We start from the raw sequence: 23,109 nt of genomic DNA, 5'->3' as shown, positions 1-23,109 counted from the left end.
CAGGTAAGCATGAAATGACAAGTTACTCATCCTAATAAATGTCAATATGAGGATAAATGTCAAACAGCATTAATCACAGTAACAGAAAATTATATATTTCTGCCTGGGAAAGTAAAATAAGCTCAGTTCCCCACAAGTCTATATGTGGATAGTTGTCACAGTTTCAGATAAATGTATATGCTAACAAACAATTCAATAAACATTCATGATCCCTCTATTGGGAGCACCTTGTAATTTTATGCTCTTCAATGTAACCCCCCTTGACTTAACTGCGCTGCTGTTTTTTTTTAGCAGTATTATTTATTTATTTATTTATGGCTGCTTCCACAGGAGATTTTATTCTTTTATCCTTAGGTGTTTTTGCTGTTGTGAACTGAACAAAACACAATGAATCAGCAGCAAAATTTTATTACGGTAAAAGTACTGGTTTGGTCCCTGTGAGTGATAACGTTATTATGTATGACATCGTTTGATTGTTAATACTGAAACACCAATGTGTAAGCAGCATGTTACTGTTTGAAATACTTTATATACAGTTTAATAATCAGATGAATCTGAGCAGTCTGAGATGATCAGTGGGAGAGGAAAGCAAAGAGAACATGCACATACACAAATGTTTAGACATGTCTGCCTGACAACTGTACCCCACAGGGTAAGTGTTTTTGGTTGTCTTCCCATGCAATGGAAAAACAAACCTGGTGAGAATAGGCAGATAAACTGGAGACAGGTTGAGACAGGCAGGCCTGTGGATGAATTATATCACCTTAAAACACACTGACAAGCAAGACCAGAAAAAAGTAGCCTGCGGTCTTACACATAGACAGTAACTGGAGATAAGGAGCAGCTAGGAAATCAGGCAGGAAGTCAGGGATGATTAGTGATGAGATACACATGTGCAAGGCAGAGGAGTGTGCTGTGGACACCTGGCGGACAGGATGAGGAATGGGCATGCCAGGAAAAGAGGCACATGGGTGCAAGAAAAGCAGCAACAATCCAGGACAGTGGAGAGGACCAACCAGCTGATGTTTATGTGAGTCACAGACAAAGATGATTTTTCTCTTTTTCAGAGTTGAAAGCAGTCGTGCTCTGCCTGCTTTTGTCAGTGTTCAGTGTGGGGTTATCACAAAGCCTGCTCCTCACAGGTCTAAGACAGACAAGAGGAGAAGAAAACAAAGTTTGTAATAGAAGGAGAAGAGTGAGAAAACTGATCAGCTCTGAAGCTCCAGGGAAAGTTTTCTTTGATCTATTTCAGTCTGCCAGTACTGGTCTGAAGATATAAAAAAGAAAAAAAAAAAAAAATCTGAAACTGATTTGTATTTTCTTTGCACGGCACAAACACAGGTGCAGTCTCACAAACCTTCTCTATGTGCTTTTCATTCTATTTGAGTTCAGAGCTACGGTAAGTTTAGCAAACCTGAGAATACTAGTTCACAGTTTTCAGTTTTGTGCCTACACGCTTGAATATGATACAGTATAATCATGTTAAAACGTTAATGTGTTGCATAAGTGTTTCATCAATAGCGTGACAGGATGGCAGGTAAACACAGTTCAAAGAGCTCAGACCTGTCCTGTGTGCAGTGACTTTGGATAAACCTTTTTTTCTCAGGACATCTTCCTCAGAAAACACTGGGACTTATGTTGCGTACCCTGAGGGCCAACCCTTCATCTTAATTGGATATAAGGCTCCAGCTCCTCTGATCACTTGCCACTTTGCTTCCAGGGGCATTAACCTACAAACGGTGCTGCACTGCAGGGATGCACTGATATCTCTGCTAAAGCTTGAGCAGAGTTTCTTTACCTCTAAAACATTTACATGGCTCCTTTACACATTAACTAAATTACAGATTTAGAACAACAGCAGCAGTCTGGGTCTGACAAGAGATAGTGTTTGTCCTGATAGTATGAAGGAGCCATTTGCATGTGTGGTTTGGTGTTTGGATCCAGATCACATCTAATGTACTATGTTAAAAGTGTGCAAGGCTAATGGTGCTGTGGTTTTAAACCACACGGCTGATATTTTTATGAGAACAGTGATAAGTTTCTGTTTGGGAGGGTACTTTTGAGTGAAGTTCAGATTATCAAGTAACAACCACTCAAAGGTGCTGTGCTTAGGTAAGGTTCCACGGTATTTACTTATATTATATTTCATGGGTTTGTCTTGTTTCACCTGGCCAGCAGTCAGCCACAATTCCCCTGAAATTTAAACTGGGATTTTCCCCCCAAAAAATCTCTCCAGTCCTTGAAGAAGTGACTGTATCCAGCTTTGCCTTTCACACAGTTTTGATCTGTTTATATGCACAAACCTTGAGGAAAAACAGAGCTTACATCTTTTTCCATAAGTCCCACACTTTGATGGATAGAGCTGTTTTCATGCAGTGTGGTGGTGAGAAGATGTGCCGATAACAAAGAAAGACTCTGAACAGTACTCGTGAGGGGTAGCTGCGCAAGTGCAGGATACACACACACATACACATACACTTACTGTGTAACTGTGTTGACATAACAGTACATTTTAAATATTAATGGGGCCAAGTCTGCCAGTATATATTTTATTAAGTTATTGTGAAAGTGTCAAAGGTATTTGTATTTATGTGCAAAGTAGCTGCCACGAATGCATGAAGACTCAGTAAAATATGTTCGTAATGGTTTACTGCAGCATCTACAAAAGACCACTGAGGAGGAAGACTGAGCTCTAAAGATGATAGTTTCTTTCTGTTGGACTGGGCCCTGTGGTTTGCAGAATAGCAGTTACACACATCTTTTAGCTGTGATGACATGGACAGCCATTTAGACATTAATGGATAAGAATCTTGATGGGATTGTCTAAATGAACATTAAGACTGCTGCCAATATAAGAGCATCACAAGTGCTGTGCTGCCATCCTGAGTTACATTAATGGGTGTTATAGACATTTATGGCAATCTAAAGCAGGGGATACATCTTTGAGAGGCAATATATGTACTGAGCGCTCCTACCATGTGTAGCGTGGTGAGTGCAACAGGCCTGGAGAGAGGGAAATGAGGAATTTAAATAAATTTGTCTTTCAAGCATCCATAGCTAGAGTCAGTCAACATCAAAAAAGTAGTGCGGCTCAGTGTGGAACTGGCACTGTGAAAGAAGATGGTTTCTCCACCTCGATGCATATTGAATGATGTGGTTTGACAGCTTCTCAGGGTTTTGAAAGCCAGAGTCAAAGCAGTGTGCTTGTATTACCAGGTAATAGAGTCTGAGTTTGCTCACTTCTTTTCAGTTTAAGTTTCATTGTGGTAAAACACGGAAGGCTCAGTTGAAAAAAAAAAAAGTGTTCAGTGCAGCAGCTTTAGAAATGTAATTTATTCACCTAGCCCTCAGTCCAAGCTGATTTTTCCCCTTTTTTGAGTGAATTTCTTACATTAGATTAATTTCTCTCATGTTACTGAGGTTACTAAATAAACAGGTTCTGTGATACCATTTGATATATAAACTACAGGCAATAAGACAGTCACCACCAGCGCCAGGAAGTAATGAGAAAAAAGTAATGAGAAAATGTTTGCAAAAGTAAGCTTAGCTGGTAAATAACTGCAACTGCTAACTGCAACAGTTAGCTTAGCCAGATATAAGTAATGAGTAAATAATTGCTATAGTTAGCTTAGCTAGCTAAAAGTAAGAGGCAAACAGTTGAAGTTAGCTGAAAGTAATGGTTAAATCTAAATAGTCTGAAGCTTCTCATACTTTGGTAGCAGTAACTGACCTAAACACTGACAGTTCGGTAGTATGAAAAAAGTAATAATATATGGTTTATTAATTTTCCTTTCCTTTTTCCTTACTTTAAAAAATCATTAACAGTCTTGGACAATGTCCAGTTGAACACAATAAAGACTGAGTTCATCTCTTAGGGGCTGTGGCAGTATGTTGGAAAAGGTTGGGAACATTATTATCAACCCTGACATGATAATGTAATCCCAGTGTAATTACAGTGATTACAATTTCAGGTGACAGAGTGACAAGCAGTTTGGTCAGTTTAAGAAGAAAAGAGCATGCCATGTACAGTACATACTGTATGTGTGTACCAAGAGAAGTGTGAAACAGAAAACTATGGACTACCTTGCACTAACTTGAGTTTCACTAAAATCATTTTTCAACCACTGCAAGTTAATTCGTTTTAACCATCCTTTGTATCATATCTATGAAAAGGCTGTTCTGCTGTCTTTCCCCTAAAAGATCTTAACTTTTGTCTTGCAGTTTCACAGTAACTGTCCTGAGACATCATGGCAGCTGAGTCCAGAGAAAGGCACTGAAGATGGCAACATGTCTACTTCATCTGAGGATGCTTCAGTTATTTGCATTTCAGCTGCTTTGAGTGAAGCTTGACAAAGAAAGTAAGTTATGTGGGCTGAGGTACTGTGAACTGCCTTGCCTAGGCTCCTGTCCCTGATTTTCTCCCACATCCCTGGCAGATAAACACTAGTAAAAACACTAGATGTTCCAAAAACTCAGTATGATTGGGTTTTATTTCTGCTTTGATCATATAGCCACAAGCCTAAGTGCATTTGAATTTTTTCCCATCTTGTAACACATAAGCCTGTATTTTCCACCTCTGCTTCTCCCAAGAGTATATCTCCTTGTTAAATACATATACAGTGTTTAGTGTAAAGGCATTACTTTTAACAGTTCTTTGTCCTTGGGCGTCTGCTGCTGTGAGTCCAAACCAAACAGTGGGAGGGAGAGAGAAACTGCAGTGGAAATAGATCCTCAAGAGACAAATAGACAGATGGAGAGAAAGATAGAGAGATTAAGACAGTGGAAGAGAAACACAGTATATGTCAGTGAAATAACAAATATTGAGGACAATGCAGTGGTGGAGAGGTCAAGATGAAGCAAGAGAGGGAGAGGATGATAAGAACAAAGAGAAAAACAAAAAAGAAGAAGATAAAGACAAGCAGAGTTACTCAGGACTGTAAGTATAGGCAAGAAAAATAGAGGAAAGGAAATGAAAATGAGGAAATAATTAGAGAAACTTGAGAGGGTGTTGGTGGTTGTGTCCTTGCTTAAACTCTGTACAGGTGGCATCGTGATTCATCATCTAAATAAAAGAGTGTGAAAGCTTATCTCAGATAGATATTGTTTTCAAATAAAAGGAATATTTTTGTCACTTTGTTCTCATAGCACAGACACGTAAACATAATCTGCTCTCTGCTGCTTATAATTCTTGCTGAGGTTCACTTCCATTCAGCCCTGTAATGAAGCCCTGCAGCCAGTCAGACGAAGACCAGTCATGTTGTGAATGTGATTCTGACCAGTGGTACATTTTAAATCTCGGCCCAGGCTTGTAATGTCAGCAGAGCCAGTCTCACTGGGCTGCGGGCCAAAAGTTAATATAGCAGCAACAGGCAGAGCCAAGGCCCTACATAGTAAGAGTGAACACAGTTGTCATGGCAACAGAGGATGCTGCCACTTGCTGTCCATTAGGCCTACTCTGGATGTGGCCATAGGTGACTTTTTATTGTTATTATTTTTTGTCTGTTGATGTTCTTTCTTTCCTTGATGACTTTAAGGTGGTGCTCTGGGTATACTGAGGTCCAGTCACATTCGTTTGTTCTTCTCATTTATCTCCCATAAAGACATGGAAAAAAAACAATACAAACAATACAATCAATAAAAACAGCAACAACTCAGGGACTATTGATTGTGCCAGATTTCATTAAACTTTTGCAGAGGATCACAACAATAGCAACTCATTATGTATCATTTATTCAGGCAAGACTGAAAACCCTCCTATTTTCTCCTGGATTTTTTTTAACCTTTACACAGATCTCTTTAGAAAAGCAATAAAAATCTCTATTTGTTGTTTGACCATGCAGTTTTCTATATTTTATATTGTTATTATCTTCTTGATACCTGTAACTGCCCTCGCTTTATTGAGATACTCTTTGACTCACAGTCAAAATAAACGTACATACTATTAACTTTTCAGTGATATGGTGGTGATGTCCCTTTAAATTAAGTCAAAGCCATTAATACTGGTTTGTACATCATATAAACCAATATTTTTATACAATCAGGAGGGTATGATTACCACTAAATTCAGCATAGAACCAAGTCTCTAATGCTCTGTCGGTGTGCTCTGCCTTCAATCCGCTGGGTGTCGCTGCTGAGCTGCTGTCCGTCTGCAGAACGGAGCTGTCCACGGTGCTGAAATGTGTCCTGACACCTCAAAGGGGACACTAGGCGACAACATAATGTTAAACAGTGGTGCTGAATGTGTATTTGAAGACTTTTCCACGTCAGTGTTGGGATCCTATAGCGATCTGTTTTGCTAAATTAATCTGCCACCGGGTCAGATTTATACAGGCAATTCATGTCATGATGAATAATTCACTGTCATTAATCTAGTAATGAAAAAGAATTATTGTAGTAGTAGTGCGACTGTTAATCTTACCTCACTATTAATGCACTTAATACCATTTAGACATTTTACTTTACAATATATTAACATTTCAACGTGAACTTATTTACACTAGATTTAGATGCTTTCATTATTATTGTCTTTTTCCTCATACGTGGGCTGCTTTTTGGATACAAACAGGAAATAAATCAACTTTCATATTCCAGTACGAATCATTAGGTGGCGCTATTAGTAAACGAGCCACAGCTAAAGAGCTGCTCATAAAGGAAGTCGGTGCTCCATCCACTCAGAGGAACCCAAGAACTCAGCAGTCCTGTGTGTGTCTCTGTTTCCGAGACTGAATTTAACTGTATTAGGGATAAAATCAGAACCGATTAAAGGACATTCATCAGTTTGTTTGTTTGTTTTTTTGTTTTGTTTTTTTAAAAATCCTGTTTGTTCCTCTGCAGAGTCGGACTAATCAGCACGCTGCTGCAGGACGCACCGGTTGTTGGTGGTGGTGGGGATTCCAGCTGAAGTTGTTCGCAGCTCAACACGGACAGCAGCAGTCGCGCTGGGAAGTTGCTCGTTTCGTTGCACCCTCCTCCGATCCTCGGGACTCTGGTCGAAAGTTATGGGTTTTGACATCGGTGGTTGTCGCGCAGACTTGCACAATGATAAGGATACCCGGCGCTTTGTACGTGTATGAAAAATGATTGCAACCAGCAGCGAGCTTTCCATTATGGTGAGGAGATGTCTTCTCACTTTCAAACCTTTCAGGTAAGAACATGTTCTCTTCGATCCAACACAGGTTGAAACCATTTTAGTGTTCACTCACATTGAAAACAGTAGATTTACACTTGTTATTTTAATATAATGCAATAGTTTTCTTTATTTCTTTATTATTATCATGAAAAATTGAAAAATACATGAAATTAAAAGTATGAGCAAAACTGTAAAACTGTCAGTTAAGTCACTCTGTAAGTATTTCCTGTATAACTCAGGAGATTAGGTGCCTATATATGAATACAGTGGTGGTTATTTTCCTTAGTAGAACAAATCTTCAAAGCCCAGAGCATTGCCATTAATTGGGACAACTTGGATACATGCTGTGCCACAATTAACGTTTGCTTATGCAGCTAAAAGTTTCAACAACAGCAGCAGCAGCTGGAGAAGCAGTGACAGCAAATCAAGCAACTATAAACTCATTAAAACTTTCAAATTTGACCAGAAAGGTTGAACATGAGCTCAAAGACTCATTAGCATCAAGAAATCAGTCATCACAAGGACAGCAGTGGTGTTCAGGCCAGTACAGAATGTCAGTCTTTCATGCATGAGGTTCCCTGATGTTTTACAGCTTTCTGGGTGAATACAATGGAGTGCACGCTCTGCCAGGGCTCCAGACCTGATTTAACATGCCAATGGGCAACTCACATGCTGATTCTGCGCTTTAGTGGCTAGTACAGACTGAAGAGAATCATACTTGTGTTTCCTCAAAAAGCATGCACGCTTTCTTGCACACAAAATCCCAATTTTCCACCATTACTGCACATATTGGATAGTAATGTGGCACTATCACTCACTCAGGCTCTGGTTGAGTGACTGCAGCCTCCATGCTGTCAGTTTTAAGCCTCATAAAAATTCAGGAAAGCAAGCTGTGGTCCACAGGAAGGAAGTGTGAGAATCTGTCCTGCGGTTCCACTCCGTAAAAGGATTATTTCCAAACATTTACAAACACTTTCCTCAGCATGACTCCTGGAGCGTGCAGATGACGAGCCAGTATTGAGGCTAATCGGCCCAGAGTGTTTGTTTCAGAGCAGCGGAGAAACGTTTGTTGTGTGTTTACTGCTCTGTCCAAAACTTAGCCATCCGCCTGTGATTTTATGCTTTTATTTTGGATTTTTGCTCACTGAGCACAGTGTGATACAGAAAACCCATTTATGTAATGGTTCATTTGAGATGACACAGTCAGGCGACTACACAATGCTTTTCTGTGGGGAGATTGGTACAATATAAACTTAGGGTAGTGTTCTCTCCAAGAACTCAGCGTGAAGTCAACTCTTTTGCACTTCCTCCACTTTTCCTCTACTTTCTTGTTCTCATCTGTCCTTACTCTTTTTCTTTCTGTCTCCTGAGCTTTAACCACGTCCGTTGTTCTTTGGTCACGTGTTCATCCTCTTGATTCTGTCCTTCTCCCGCAGGATCTTCGTGGTGGGGATTGGCTTCTTCAGCCTGTGCTTTCTAATGACCTCTCTCGGGGGCCAGTTCTCGGCCAAGCGACCCGGAGATTCTCCCTTCACCGCGCGAGCCGAAGGTAAGCCTGTGGGTTGCGTGTCAGCGCTGCTTGGTAGCCTGTGACTACAGTGGCTGTACCCTGCACTGGTAATGAACAGGCTGGGAACACGCTGCGAGCTTCGCAGGGCCTCCTTGATTGCCGCCAGCGGGCTGACAGACCTGCTCACTTTGCTCATCAGGAGTGCGTCGGGGGGTACTGTCGCCTGGAGAGGCTCCTCTCTTCTCTCATCTACACCTCCATCTTTTTTTACACCACTTTCATCTCTGCTCAGCGCTCGCATGACCTTGTTCTGACCCACCTGAACTCATTTTTAGTGTAGTACTAGCAGCTGAAAATGGTGGAGGCAGAGTTTGAATGTTGTGTTACTGATCAGCCACAACATTAAAACCACTGACAGGTGAAGTGAATAACATTGATCATTCCATTACAATACAATGTTCTACTGGGTCCTGACATTCATCTGGATGCTGCTTTGACACACATCACCCACCTAAACATTTTTGCAGGCTAAGCACACCTCCTGTAAGCTCAATTAAAATAAGTCATTTTGAATGAGTATTAATCCGGCAGTGATAATTTAAAAGTCAAATTGAAAATACTGTCAATAATAAAACTGGACTGGAGATATTAATGGTAATGTGATCATGGGAGACTGCTGAATCTGTTCCTCAGTTAAAGCCGTCTGTTTCAGACTGACAGTTGTGGTTATTATCACAAAGCACAAGTGGTCATGGTTTGGCGTCCCTTTAGTTGATTGACAAATTCAGACAGCTCTTATCTTAAAAAATCCAAATGGCAGTTCAGAAATAGCAGGGTTGACCTTGTCCTCGCAGAGATCAACAAATCAAAGCTATGCCAAGAAATCAGCACTTTTTTTTTTCCAGAGACACCATCCCTCAGAGAAACTTATCTTTCTAAGCACGCTGCCAGTGTTTGCGCTATGTGCCTCTGCATATAAACCACTACAGCAGAAGCCATGTGGGAGAGTCAGTGTTAGCTTTTGGACTATTGTCTCTCACCTTTTTTTTTTATCGCTGCCTGGCACAATGTTGACATTGCGTGTCATCCTTTGTAAGGGATACCAGCTGGCATGGGAAGAAGCATCATGCCTATCTGCCACAACCCATCCAAGGACACCAGTTGTTTGTGGATTGTATTTGTAAAATATTACACTGATCTTTCTATTCAAATGAAGCAACAGTAATCACTTCATTCCTGTTGTTGTCGTTCTCAGGACCAATCAGTAAACAGGATGTCACCCTGTGGCTGTTTGCTGTGTAAGATGTAAAGATAGTGTTGAGTTGAATGATTGTACTCAGATATTAAAAGCTTTAATATCGACTCACAGTTGGAGCACCTCTTTGGGAAAATGAGTGTAATTCTGAAAGTGTAGTAATGCAGGGATTGTTGTGTATCAGATGTCATCATGGGAGGCAATTTCAGGCATCTCACCCATTTATGAAATAGTATATGCAAAGCCATTTCAGGGTGGGGGTAGACAGGAGAGCTGTCTGATTAATTAACCACTCACGGGCTGTAGTCAAGGGAAGGCATCCAGCCTCCAGCTCATTAAACTCTGCTTTACCGCCAACCAGGGAGAGTCAGGCTATGTTGATTCTCATCCACTGTGTGTTTGTATACATGTGCATGGTGTGGGAATGGGGATTAGCGGCACGGGGAGTTAGCGTAATGAATGAGCCGGGGTGAGCTGCTCAGTGGAGCAGCACCTTGATAGTTAGTGTACACACCCAGTCCAGCCGCTGCTGCTGGACACTGTGGAGTCGCAGGAGATACCTGCACACAAGGCACTTGCACCCGTACCCATATTGTCACTCCTACATACTGATATGTGTGTGACATGCATTCATGCCAGAAAAAAAGAAAAGAAAAAATCACATTAAAGCAGCAAAGGCACGTTAAAACTCCCGGTAGTTTGAATCTGAAAGGGTAAATGAAACAGCCAGGCTGTGCTGAGAGGAACTGCTACTGTCTATTACTCGCCTCATGAATGGCAACAACTGCCTGGAGAGCAAAAGGTGTGAAGAAAAATATGTAATTATTGTCTTGCTACCTTCTGTTTCTCTCTCCCTTTCCTGCCTTCCAGTCTCCCTCTCCCCATTTCCTTCCTCCTCTCTTTATACGTTTCGCTCTCTCACTCCATCTCTCTCACTTGTTTTTGTATTATTTTTGTCAGAAACCTAACCTAAGATGCAGCAAGACTCTAACGCCTGCTTTTCAGGTTTCTATAGTCAAAAACAGGCTCCATTTTCTGCAGAGTTATAGAATCCTGTGTACTGCGTATAACGTAATGTTGCAGTTCTTGACACTCCACAGCCAGAGACCCAGAATAATGCAGAGTTGTATTTGGATACCAAGCTATATCCAGATCCAAAAATGCATGCATTTCCTTCATTACTTGCATTTGAAGGTACAGGAAACTAATGATGTAGAAAAGAAGTAAGAGAGGGGACATAGGGAGACTATTTCTACCAGAATGGGAAGCATGCAAGGCAGAGGCGTTTGATCCTAGATATCTTAAAGGCTCCAGAGGTGTACTGTAGCTTTCTAATAAGCTCTTTGAAGACCACCCTCACAGAGTGTCCTTTTACCACAGGGGTCTTAATGTAGCTTAGCCACAAAGAGAGAAATAGGCCCAGGATGCTTTCAGGTTTTACCTCGGTCAGAGCATGACTAAATGGTTCAGATGTTATTGTGTTCTCCATTCATACCTACAAGCTCAATTGAGTTTTTTTATTTATTTATTTTTAGTTATCATGTTTTGCTGGAGGCAGACAGACTGTTGCATCTCTAAACGAAGGCAGATATTTTTGTAAATCTGTATCCACAGCCTTGTATTAGAATCCATACATTTATCCTTTTATATTTGCCCTCCTAATGCATGTCACCACAAAATATGTTTGAGCTGCTCTTGAAAGAATAATAAATCTACATAGTTTTCAGGGTTAAATCTAAAAGAAAACCTGCCTTTTGCACATAAATATTAATCCATCACTGAGTCAGGCTTCAGGTGTGCAAGGAGCGTCATGCTCAGCACCCTGTTCACTGCGATCTTTTCACAGATACTGACAGAACTTTTTTTTTTCATGGCTCGGCAATCTTTGCGACCGTGATGCATGAAAATGAGTCTTATTTGACATTGCTCATAGGAAGGGTGTGGCATTTGCAGGTCTATCAAAGCTGTGAACTTGAGTGCTTTGTTTGAATGAAAAATGAGATCAGTAATCTACTTGAAATGTAAGCGCTCTCCCCCAGTGTGTGTAGATGTTATGAATAAAATAAACTGACCTTTGCTACTGATGGAACTTCACCGGTAGTTAAGAATAACTGGAAATGAATGTGCAGTGGACTGCCTGGCTCTGTGCCTGTGACAATGGAGAGGTGTGAATAAAAAATGACTGCTCATTGCTCACTCTTTCACAAGCTCCTGTCACCTGGTGGAGAGACCAGTGATTTGCTTTGCTTTTGATTTGCTTTTTGTGTGTGTGTGGTACGTGCAGGAGTGCTGGCGTAGACCTGCAGTGTCAGTTGATTAAATTGTCTCTTGGGGGAAGCAGAAGGAAAATTAAGTGCTACAGTTTTGATTGCAACTGTTTTCCGTAAATTAGTTGCGGCAACATTATTACCTTGAGGTATGTGCGTGCACATGGTCATATCAGTGCTCATACACTGGGTTCAACGTGAGAACAGACCACAGTGCAGACAACAATAAAATCAGAAATGGACTTTGACAGTCAACATTTGTGCTCCTGTGACAATAGCTAATTTATTTTCATGTTGACAGCACGACGTGCTACCACAATCTGTGATTATTTTCAATTAAATATTGAAGTTTAGAAATAAGTGTTTTGGCACATGTGAACCCAGTGGTGCTATCCATCATACTTAAAGTGGGATTTAATACTGGCAGGTTTGATGAGCATTTAAAATTTTGTTTTGTTGTGAATGATTGCTTCTCCCATGTGTCTGTATGAGAAAAGGACAAGGCATGAGAGTGAAAATACTGCACTCACTACTTGATGAATCAAATTTTAAAAAATGGATCCGGGTAGGTGCAGGTTAGGTTAACTGGTGACTCTAAATTGCACTTAAGTGTGAATGTCAGTGTGAATGGTTGTTTGTCTATATATTTCAGTCCTGTGATAGACTGGTGATCTGTCCAGGGTGTGCCCCACCTCCTGCCCAATGTCAGCTGGGATTGGCTTCTCTTTTCATATGTTGTTATGTTGTAGGCTTATACTAAAATCATTTAAATGAATTTTCCCTCATCAATCTCATCAATCTACACTCAATATCACGTAATGACAAAGCCAAAATATCCATTCTAATTCAGAAATTTTTGCAAATTTGTTAAAAAGTACAAACTGAAATATCGCATTAAGTTTTCAGACCCTGAGACATTTGAAATGTAGTTCAGGTACCTCCCATTTCACTTGATCATCTTTGAGATGTTTCTGCACTTTGACTGGAGTCCACTGTAGTACTCCACCAATCTGGACTTTATGGCAGAGTGGCCAGACTGAAGACTGTTAGTGAAAGAAACGTGAAAACCCACTTGCAGGTTGCAGAAAAGCACCCAAAGGACTCTCAGACTGTGAAAAACAAGATTCTCTGGTCTGAGGAAACCAAGATTGAACTATCTGGCCTCAATTCTCAGTGTCATGTCTGGAGGAAACCAGGTACCACTCAGCACCTGCCCAACGGTGAAACAATGGTGGGGTACCATCATGCTGTGGGGTTGTTTCCAGCAGCAGGGGCAGACTGGGCAGGGTTGAGGGAAAGCTGAACAAAGTAAAGTCCAGAGATATCCTTAATAAAAATATGGTCCAAGGCACTCAGGACCTCAGAGTGGGCTGAAGGTTTACCTTCCAACAGGACAATGACCCTCTGTGAACGTCCTTGAGTGGCCCAGCCAGAGTCCTGACCTGAACCCAACGGAGTGTGAACCTGAAAATGGCTGTCTACTGACGGTCCTCATCCAACCTGACAGAACTTGAGGGGATCTGTAGAGGAAGAATGGCACAAAATCCCCAAATGCAAAAATCAAAAAAAGTTCTAAAATTCTGCTTTGGCTTTGTCATTTCAGGGTCTAAAGTGTCAACTGATAGGGGAAAAAATTAAAGCAGAGTGATCTGAATATATTCTAATCACAGTCATTTTCAAAGTATTTAATGCACAAGCAACATGGTTACTAGTTTAGAGACAACACTGTCTAGCTGAAAATGACCATAATAGGTTACTTGACTTCAGCCCCGTTTGGAGCATATGTTTTGTTGATCAGACATTGTTGCCTGTGTAGGATGTGCCACAAACTGGGTCAGGAACTTCAGTCCCAGACTTGGTTTAGGTAGCATTTTCTTTTTCTTGTTGTTTCCTTTGCGTTCAAGATTTTCCTGTGCAAAAACAGGAAACATGTTTATGCAAGGGCTCATCATATTTTTATGGTTCAGCAAAAGCTGAATAGTGAGAGCATAAAAGAGAATAAAACTATTTCCCTTCCTGGGAAAAGGTTGTACACACAGCTGCATCACACAGTGGTGATTGTTTTTGTATTAGCAGACCCCTATGCTCTGTGTCTGACAGTAAAAAGAACACAAGTGAATTGATAAAACATGTTGGTCTACTGCACATCTGCATAGTATGTGTGGATGGGGGGTTAATTGGGGTTATAGAAAGCCATGTTTAAAACAAAATAGTGCAGGTAGTTTCCCCTTTTCCAGGCTGACAGGCACAATAAGAGTGTGGAGCCTCACAGAGGATAAGTGACAGAGGTTTTCTGCTCTAATAGTTTCTGGATCTGGCAGCTCCCCCAAAGGTGCCAAAAAGAAGAGAGAAACTCAATCTCAATCAGCCTTTTCTGTAATGAATATTTGAATTAGAAACGAGAAGACGGGGGCAGAGGGTTAGCGCTGCACGTGTAAGAGTTCATCTCAGGAGGGAATGTACGAATTTATCCTGGTGACAGGTGAGATGGAGAGGTCTGACCCCGAGCTCCCTCACTAAAGAAAACTGGCCAGCCAGCATACATATCAGAAATGACAGGATTTATTTATCTAGCTTTCAATGGTGCCAGTGGGCAGGGGAAGGAATTGTTGCATATAAATCAAACATGACACACTGCTACAATCAATAGTTTTGTTGATGCATAAATTACAAAATGTAGAAACATTGTGTTTCCATTTCAGTAAGCTCAGTATAAAATAAAATTTTATACTAGCTGTTGTAGAGCTCTAGTTTATCTATTACTGGATTCTTCAGGAAGCTTGTCACAGAAGAAGAAGAAAGAATTATGAAAAAGTTAGTTGGTTTAATCATCTGTTAGTCATTAATAAAATAATTTCAATAGTGTGGTGTGATCCACCTGTGCACAGTTCTAATTACAGTGTAATGATATACCATAAATTCCACATACCATTAACTCTAAGCACCTGCATTACACCTGAGCCAATAACAGAGATGTGTTCTTTGTTACAAACCGTCACAAGCTATAGCTCCTCAAAATATGCAGTAACACATTGACATTGACAGGTAATTTCTCTTATACTTGCAGAAATGAAGTGATATTGTGTTGTTGTTGTGCAGTTTTGCACAGTGGTAGAATGCAACTAAGTATTCATACTGTACTCAAACACTGCAGCAAGGTGTCATTTTGAGGTACTGGTATTGTTGACTACTTGGTTCTACTTTATACTTCTACTCCAGTACCTTTCAGAGGCAAATACCATGGTTTTTACCCCACTACATTAATCTCACAGCAATATTTTTTTTTTTTACAGATTCAGATGTTACAAACAATATACAACACTGACAAAGCCTGTTTAGCTTAATGAGTACTTTTATTTTGAATATTTTATTCTAAGTTTCAATGATGCAAATACTTCTTCCACCATTGGTTTTGCATGTGAATGCCTAAGTGTATGTGTCTCTCTGGTTTCCTAGATGGCTTGCCTGGCAAGTGCTGCCAAATTGTCCTTTGTAATGTAGGCGCCTCTCTTAACAGAAATTAATAAAGTTGTTGGGTGCCAGACAGGCTAGGTATAAACTTATCCACCTATACCTGTCAAATTTATTTCTGTTAATAACTTTAAATCAGAGAGGGCTTGCGTCCTAGCTACAAAAGGAACAGGAGAAAAACCAACCAATAAAGGTGTGATACATATCTTGTATTATTTCACTCTTTCACATCAGTGATGAAAATCATAATTTCAGCCTCCAGAAAGAGAGAAAAAAAATCAAATCTCACAAATCAAAATCTCATTAGTCAGTCTCATTTTATAGTTCTGTAACCAGTGGGGGTATGGATGCAGGTAAGAGTGTGTGTGAGTCCATTTGGGGTGTACAGTCACTTAAGGAGAGTGAAGGTGTGAATGGATGAATATGGGAAAGTAAATCAACTCAGTCCAGTTCAGTCCAGTTCAGTTCAGTTTAGTTCAGTTCAGGGTGTATGTAGGTGTGTGAGTGTTTCTGGGTAGAGAGAGGGAGAGGGAGAGCAGAAATGCATTCAGGTGAGCATGGGAGAAGCCAGGAGAGTTTGGGTGGTGAAGGGACTTATCTGGGGTGTGGATGATGAAAGAGTCCTCTGACCTGGAGAGAAAACCATTAGAAAACCGAGCAGGACAGGTCCGGCTGCTCCAGGGTTCCCTTTTCTCCTCCTACACTCCCACAAGTTCAGCATTCCATCTCAAAGTCCTCAGTAAAAGACCATGTAAATCCATGTTTTATCCAAGATACTAGTCCTTTTTTTGTTTTCTCTCCATTTCCCTTTTTCTCTCACTCCTCCAGTCTCAAACCTCCTTCCAGTCTCACTCCTTTGTTCGAACCTCCCTCCCAAATAGCTCCCAGGTGTGACTCCTCCTTGTACCTTTTCAGCATGTCATTTCCCTGTTTCTGTTCACCCCCTTTTTTCCTCCTGCTACACCTTGTTTAAATAAAAGTTTAATTAAAGCAACATGCTAAGTTACAGAAAATCAATCATTTCATGCCCCGTCTAAGTGATGAGACATACAACACTTAGGTAGTAGGAGGATTAGCCCAGTGCCGTGAGCCGCCACACTCAGAGCCTCCCTCTGAGATAATGTCGAACAGTGTCTAAATCCACACACTGCGTGAGAGCCAAGGTAGATGCACTGCCATTTTTCTTTCAAAGCCTCCCAGAGGGTTGCATGTTTGAGAGCAACAACAATTAGACATCACGGTAAGAGTGGGGATTGCATGATTTGTCAATCTCACTTTTTGTCAAACTTGAAGGTGTTCAAGGAGGATTATTGACCAGAACACAGGGTCAGTTTTTGTTCATTCACTGTACTTGATATAGTAATATAAATGACTTTCCCATGAAGCTGGAATATTGCTATTTCCAGAGCCATGTACTCATCTATTTTGCACAAACGCTGTCCTTGTAAATATGTTTTATTTTGTGAAGTGACTTGACTGTGGCTCTCTATAAATCTATTCAGTCATCAAAAGCATAGTGTCCAATTGAAAGACTCACTGATTTGAGTTTAGACAGACTGATCAGTGAAAGCACCGCCATCTCTCACTGTCTGACTTCAGACACTCATAGCCATTCACATCCTGTACCTACTGTATTAACAGATAATTGCCTCAGATGAAGGGTCTGGAAATCAACGTCTAGAAACACATAAAGGATGAACTTTATATGACAGCAGAGGTTCATCAGGGAACTTTTGAAACTTCAGAAAATACTGTCAGTCATGTAAAATGCTTTGGCTGCAGTTGGATCTATAAACCAAGGTAAAAGCAGGACTTGTAGACAGAGCAGAACAGGTAATGGTATAAGTTAAGGTTTCTAAGGTCAATGATAAGAGCAGTATTCACTGACAAAAGGCCCAGACAGTAAGAGTGGAATGGCACAGTAGACAATCTGGTGGAGAACTATGTCTAGAGGGCAGGTTCCTGTAGTAGTTAGGGTGCTGATGGGGGGCAGGTAGGAAGGTGTGGAGATCAGGTGAAGAGGAAAGGTCGGGATCATACTGAGGACAGCTTCTGAACAGAGAGAGAATGCCAGAGACTGAAATGACAGGAGGATTACTGGTTTAAACAACAGAGGTGAAAAACTGTGATATAGGGAGACTGATCTGGAAGTAGTCAATGAAAACAGCTGTTTTGAGGCTGACCAGGCAGTGTATTGTCATATGAAAAAAAGGAAGTGTTGTGTTGTTCACAGTTAGAAGAGTGTGTGTGTGTGTGTGTGTGTGGGGGGGGATAATAGCTGTATTCGCACTTCATTTACAGTCTTCATTCTCATCAGCAAACTCCTGTACTGAAATTTTAGTAGCCTGCTGAGATAGAGCTGTTTTCTGCATGGCAATTCATGTAGAAGTGAGTGTCTATGGGGCGGCTGTTTGTAGCTGGCCAGTATTTCTCTGCGGACACAGCAGACTACAGTACAAACCGTGATCTAATTGGGAATTTGTTCATAATATCGATTGTGCTGTGGCACTTCCGAAATTGAGTCGTTAAATGAGATTAGCTGATGCTAAATCGGCCCTTTATTAACCAGCAGATGAGGAATGACACAGAGGAGACTCTACATTAGCACACAGATACTATCAACTCCTGCTTGCACCACTGTCGACGTGCTGGACTGTTCGTTGGAAAAAACACATTAACCAATGTCTCCCAAGAGGCAGCAAGAAGCAAGAGTAAAAGCCAGCCTGATGAACAGTTGATTATATACATATATAAGGCTCAGTTCTAAAAATGTACTGTGTAGGAAGGGTGTTCGGTCTCAGTAATGGTGATTTACGAGCACAATGTGCACAAGGAGCATTACTGTGAAGAAATGTTCTTCTTCCCACACTTTAGCCCAGAGGCTTTGTTTAGATTTACTGCAGAGATCAGACTGCAGCTGATAGAGGATCCTCTGAACTTAGCAAATATTCTGAAACCCCCCCCCCCCAGTCTTTTCTTTTCCACAAAAATCCTCACAATTAAAACAAATTAAGGTGGTAAAATAATTGTTAAGAGTTTTGAAATAGATTTTTGTTCTTGCTTGTTTGGACCTCCATTCAGCAGGTTTTGGGCAGTTTGGACAGCCTGGTAAAATATCACCCTGCAGTGCTTTACTCCTCAATAGATCCTACCTCCTTCTTATCATTCTTTTTAAATTTATTTAAACTGCTGCTATAAAGCTGCAAATCTGATTGGAAATTCATTTAGTCTCTCTTTCTGTCTGTGGAAGGAAAATTTGTTGTCTAACTGAATTATTCAAAGGGAGGCGACGTCAGGCCAGTTTTACTGAAGATATTCTTGAAATGACTGAAATTGTGCTAAGCCAAAGAAGGAAATATTGTATGTGCAGGCACTCAAGGAAAGAGATTTGGGGGAAAATCTGGGCAATAGATTTATAAGTTGAACTATATCACTGCAGTTTTTTTCTGATTTTAAATTATCTCAGCAACAAATACACACACGGTCCTAGAGAAAGTTTTTTCTCTCTCCTTATTTTATTTACTTGTGATGTAATACAATTTTTTCCAGTGAAAGGTGACTTTCGCCTGTGCAGTGATAAATGAACTCTGACAGGAGAAGTGAGCCTGCACATATTGCAGTTTCTAAAGCCTAATGCAGTTGATGAAGGAACACTGAGAGGTGAGGCTTTATTTTCACTCGAAATCCCCAAGTACAATATGAGACTGTTGTTGGTTTCTGCTATTTTTCTCTGGGGTTCGGATCACAAATTCACTCCAGGTTCCCAAGAGTGGAATTATTTATCTTGATTCTTTGAATTTTCCTCATCAGAAATGACTTAAGAGCTTCTGCCTGAGGCAACAAGCTAATTGTGTTTTCTTAGCAGCAAAGGCGCGTGTGATGCCTTTGGTGATTTTGAATTCTGTTGCAGTTACGTGTTAATGATTCCGCTCAGCATTGAGTGTAGAGCTTAGTGTGATCAAAGAAAACAGCACTGGGTCAAGACCTCGACACAGTGGCGGTGCAGTCTGGCACCTGCTTTGACCTTATTGTCTGTAGCTGCAGGCTCGTTAATTGGCTAGGTGTTTGCTAACAGCATCATTCTGGTTTACCACTAGTCAGATCGTTAATGATTTGAACCAAGGAGGAAGAGAAAACAAATACAGTCAGACTCATTTGCCTGTTCCAGTGTTTTATGCTAGTACTGGTTCCCCAGGAGCTGCTGGTTTAATAATGAAGGGCAAAAGAAAATATAAACTAGACTGAACAGTAAAATGGGAAATAAAATAAATAGATTTAAAATGTGACCTTGGTGTTCTACATTGGTGCATTTAAACTGTTAGTACCAAGAAAATGATTTCTTGTGACCTTGTTTTCTACATTATATAAGGCCAAATGTTGTTATATAAATGTGACTGCATAGACACACTGTACCAAGCCATAAAAATATCCAATTTATTAACCTATTAACCCATTAACTTATTGTTATTATTTTTTTAAAATTCATCACTCATTCCTTGTTCATTTGCTCTTCTATTTTGCACCTTCACTCTTTTTGCCATCTGTTTGATTTACATCAGTAATTGCATTTTACAGTAACTGTCTGTCTCTGTGTTTCTTTAGTTCTTGGTGGCCAAGAGTCTCGTGGGGTACTGAGGAAAATCAGTGACATGCTGGAGGTCATTATGAAGAGGATGGACACTCTGTCTAAAATGGGCAACACTACAGACACCCACAGGCTGGATGAGCTCAGCTCGGCACTGGACAGGTACAGCACTGGCTCGCTGGTTGCTTATACTGTAAATAACAAGAGAAATGTTCCCTTTGTAGCTTATTATGCCAATAATATTGCTTTAGCAGAAGATGCAGTTAATGCAAAAGGCAACCTGCTGTCATTTATGGTTGGCCCTGAAAGTATCTGGGGAACACAGCACATCTCCAGCACAGACAATGGAAAATTGCATGGGGTTGGAAAAGAAATTACCATTCTTGGAAAGTAATGAAACTCACTGTTTTAGCTCCTCTCTACTGGATATTGAGTTTTGAAAACACGCACTAAGTAAGTAAGAGAGAGTAAAAGTATGGGGAGGGAGTAGTTGATATATGGATACAATTTTTACGCAGGTATCGAGGGAGTGCGGCTCAAGCTCGGCTAAAAAGGGGCCCTAAACTGTAATGTCATGCCCCATTCATTTCTCATTCTACACTGTTAAATCAGGAAAATCCAACTGAAATGTTATATAGATACATTTTTCTCATAAACTTGAAAAAGAATAATTTAAACAGTTTACAGTTTTCATGTGTGATTTGAGTTTGATGCTACTTAAGGATCAAATAGCTATGATTCTGGAGGCCACTTTGATATGTCCAATTAGCTAATAAATATTGCTACTTATGAAGGAGACTAATTTAAATTTTATGTATATTTGGAAAAGTTACTTCTCATCATAAAAATCATTAAAGTAATTAGTCAGAGAATTCAATATTATATATTGTTATTATGTTGTTAATTTGTTATGTGCTATTTAAGAATCTAAATAATCTGTTGGTTGTAGCTATGGTGAAATATTAAGTGGGTGTTCAGAATGCAGTACACACTGATTGGCATGTATGTGTTAGGGAAATATCCAGCTTGTGCATATGTGATCTAGTTGTCATGACAGACTTGCCAGTAATAACACTGTTCATCAGCAGACCTGTGGTACCAGGATGAGTGTTCGACATTTCAGTTTTGCTTGTGTAAAAAAGTAAAAACTACAACATTTTATCTAGTGTTGGAGGTAGTCACTGTGGTGTTGCCAGTGGCGATAGAAAAGTGCTAAAATAGACTGGGAAGGAACAACAGCTCAAAGCTGTCAAGGTTGAACTTGAGGTGGTCCACAGAATAATCTGTCTAGTCTTCCAGCTCAACCTGTATGCCAAAGGTGAATTTCATTGGCATAGTAATGGTGAGATAAAAACATGGAAGCTGAAGTGGACCTGAGAGATACAGTGCGAAGAAAGGAAGAGGGCCAAATACAGAGCCCTGGGGCATCCCAGCAGAGCAGGCGCATGCTTTGAAAAGAGCCTTGTGCCACGGAACCCTGATGTTGAAGATGATGATGTGTGTTAAAACAAACTCCATCCCTCTCCCTGGGCAGCAGGAGAAATGAAAGCGACTGTCACATATAAAAAAAGAAAGAGCAGGGGTCTTGCTGGTTACAGGTTGAAGCTGCCTGCCCAGAGTTGTGTGTGCGCGCCGTGGTCTCCATGGCAACAGACCTTTTTCTCATGCCCGTACCTGCTCAGGGTTTGAGGAGAGGAAGCTCCCTCCTGTTTCTGCCTTTACTTGCCTTTTCCCTCTTGGACATCACCTCCCACTTCCTCACAGCCAGGAAATATCTTCTCTGAAATCCATTTCAACAGAGTCTGCACTCTTGCACACATTAATTTAACCACCTCTCATGATATATAAAAAGACTTTGTAATAATATTAGCAATTTTACAATATTGTGAGCCACTGTGACTGCTTCTGACTGCAAATAATGAACAATGACAGAAGAGGTGCAGCACCTCTCTTGACCTGCCTACAGCTTTTCAGAAGCCTGGGGGGAAATATTTATTGTACTCTGGTCAAAACTCTGCATATAATTATTTTTATCTACAGTTTGATGTCAGACTTACAGAAGTTATTTTCTCTACAATATGCCCCGTGGATATACTCTGAGTCATATAGTTCTAACAATCATTTAATTGGCCTCTCAGGGACTTAACTGTAAATGTTACAGCGACAAAGGCCAAATAGTTTTAAACTAACTTGGTTGCGAAAATTTATCTCATGCTGATACTTCCTTGCTTCATTTTACTTCACCCAGGTGATTAAAAAACTCTGCATGGCTCAGGGTCAGAGCTGACCCTTGAGATTAGTGTGAGATCTTCAGGCAGGAAAAACTTTGCCCACCTGGTGTAATGTTAAAGAAGTAATTAGGCTGTCCTCTTGCTCTTCAGCAGCTGATAGCCTCTCCTGGGTCACAGTCCCAGCAATGTGAATATGGGATGATTCTGTGTGAGACCACAACAGTCTTTGAAAGCTTTTTTTTTTTGCCACTGTATAATAATCATTTGTCTGTGTGTGTACTGTACTCTATTGTATGCCAGTGTGTCTGTGCAATTGGCAATTAATTTATGCTGACCTGCTGGTCTACAGGACAGAAGAAAAGATTTGGGTACCGCTTACCTCCTGGGCACTGCATAGAAAAATGAAATCGGGATTCAGGATTATGTTAAGTTATGCACATAAGCACAGTTAGATTGCTTTTCCCCCAGCAAACACACAGAAATACACGCTGCCTCAATCAAATCAGACTTTTACTGCTTGATCTGCATCCGGCCCAGAACCACTGTTCCATTAGTCTTTGTGAGTTTCCTGAGTTTACATATTCAGAGCTGTTTAATGAGCAATATACATTCCAGAAATACTACTACAAAACAAGAGAGCTCATTAAAATAAGTAATTTAA

The 23,109-nt window shown here is 40.5% G+C and overlaps 1 protein-coding gene across 1 annotated transcript in view; it reads left to right on the top strand.

Moving 5' to 3' along the window:
* The first annotated feature begins 923 nt into the window (after nt 1–923).
* The window catches only part of LOC108881055 (alpha-1,6-mannosylglycoprotein 6-beta-N-acetylglucosaminyltransferase B), a 60,960-nt gene continuing 38,774 nt past the window's right edge, over nt 924–23,109 (top strand). Inside the window, exons 1-5 of the mRNA XM_018672824.2 lie at nt 924–1,030; nt 4,222–4,358; nt 6,835–7,144; nt 8,566–8,678; nt 20,235–20,379. Coding sequence (XP_018528340.1) covers nt 7,077–7,144; nt 8,566–8,678; nt 20,235–20,379 — 326 coding nt within the window. The 5' untranslated portion in view covers nt 924–1,030; nt 4,222–4,358; nt 6,835–7,076. The remainder of the gene's footprint in view (nt 1,031–4,221; nt 4,359–6,834; nt 7,145–8,565; nt 8,679–20,234; nt 20,380–23,109) is intronic.

The sequence above is a fragment of the Lates calcarifer genome, linkage group LG11, assembly GCF_001640805.2.
Source record: "Lates calcarifer isolate ASB-BC8 linkage group LG11, TLL_Latcal_v3, whole genome shotgun sequence".
Taxonomy (NCBI): domain Eukaryota; kingdom Metazoa; phylum Chordata; class Actinopteri; family Centropomidae; genus Lates; species Lates calcarifer.
Note: the sequence above shows the minus strand (reverse complement) of the source record. Positions and strands in the feature narration are given on the sequence as shown.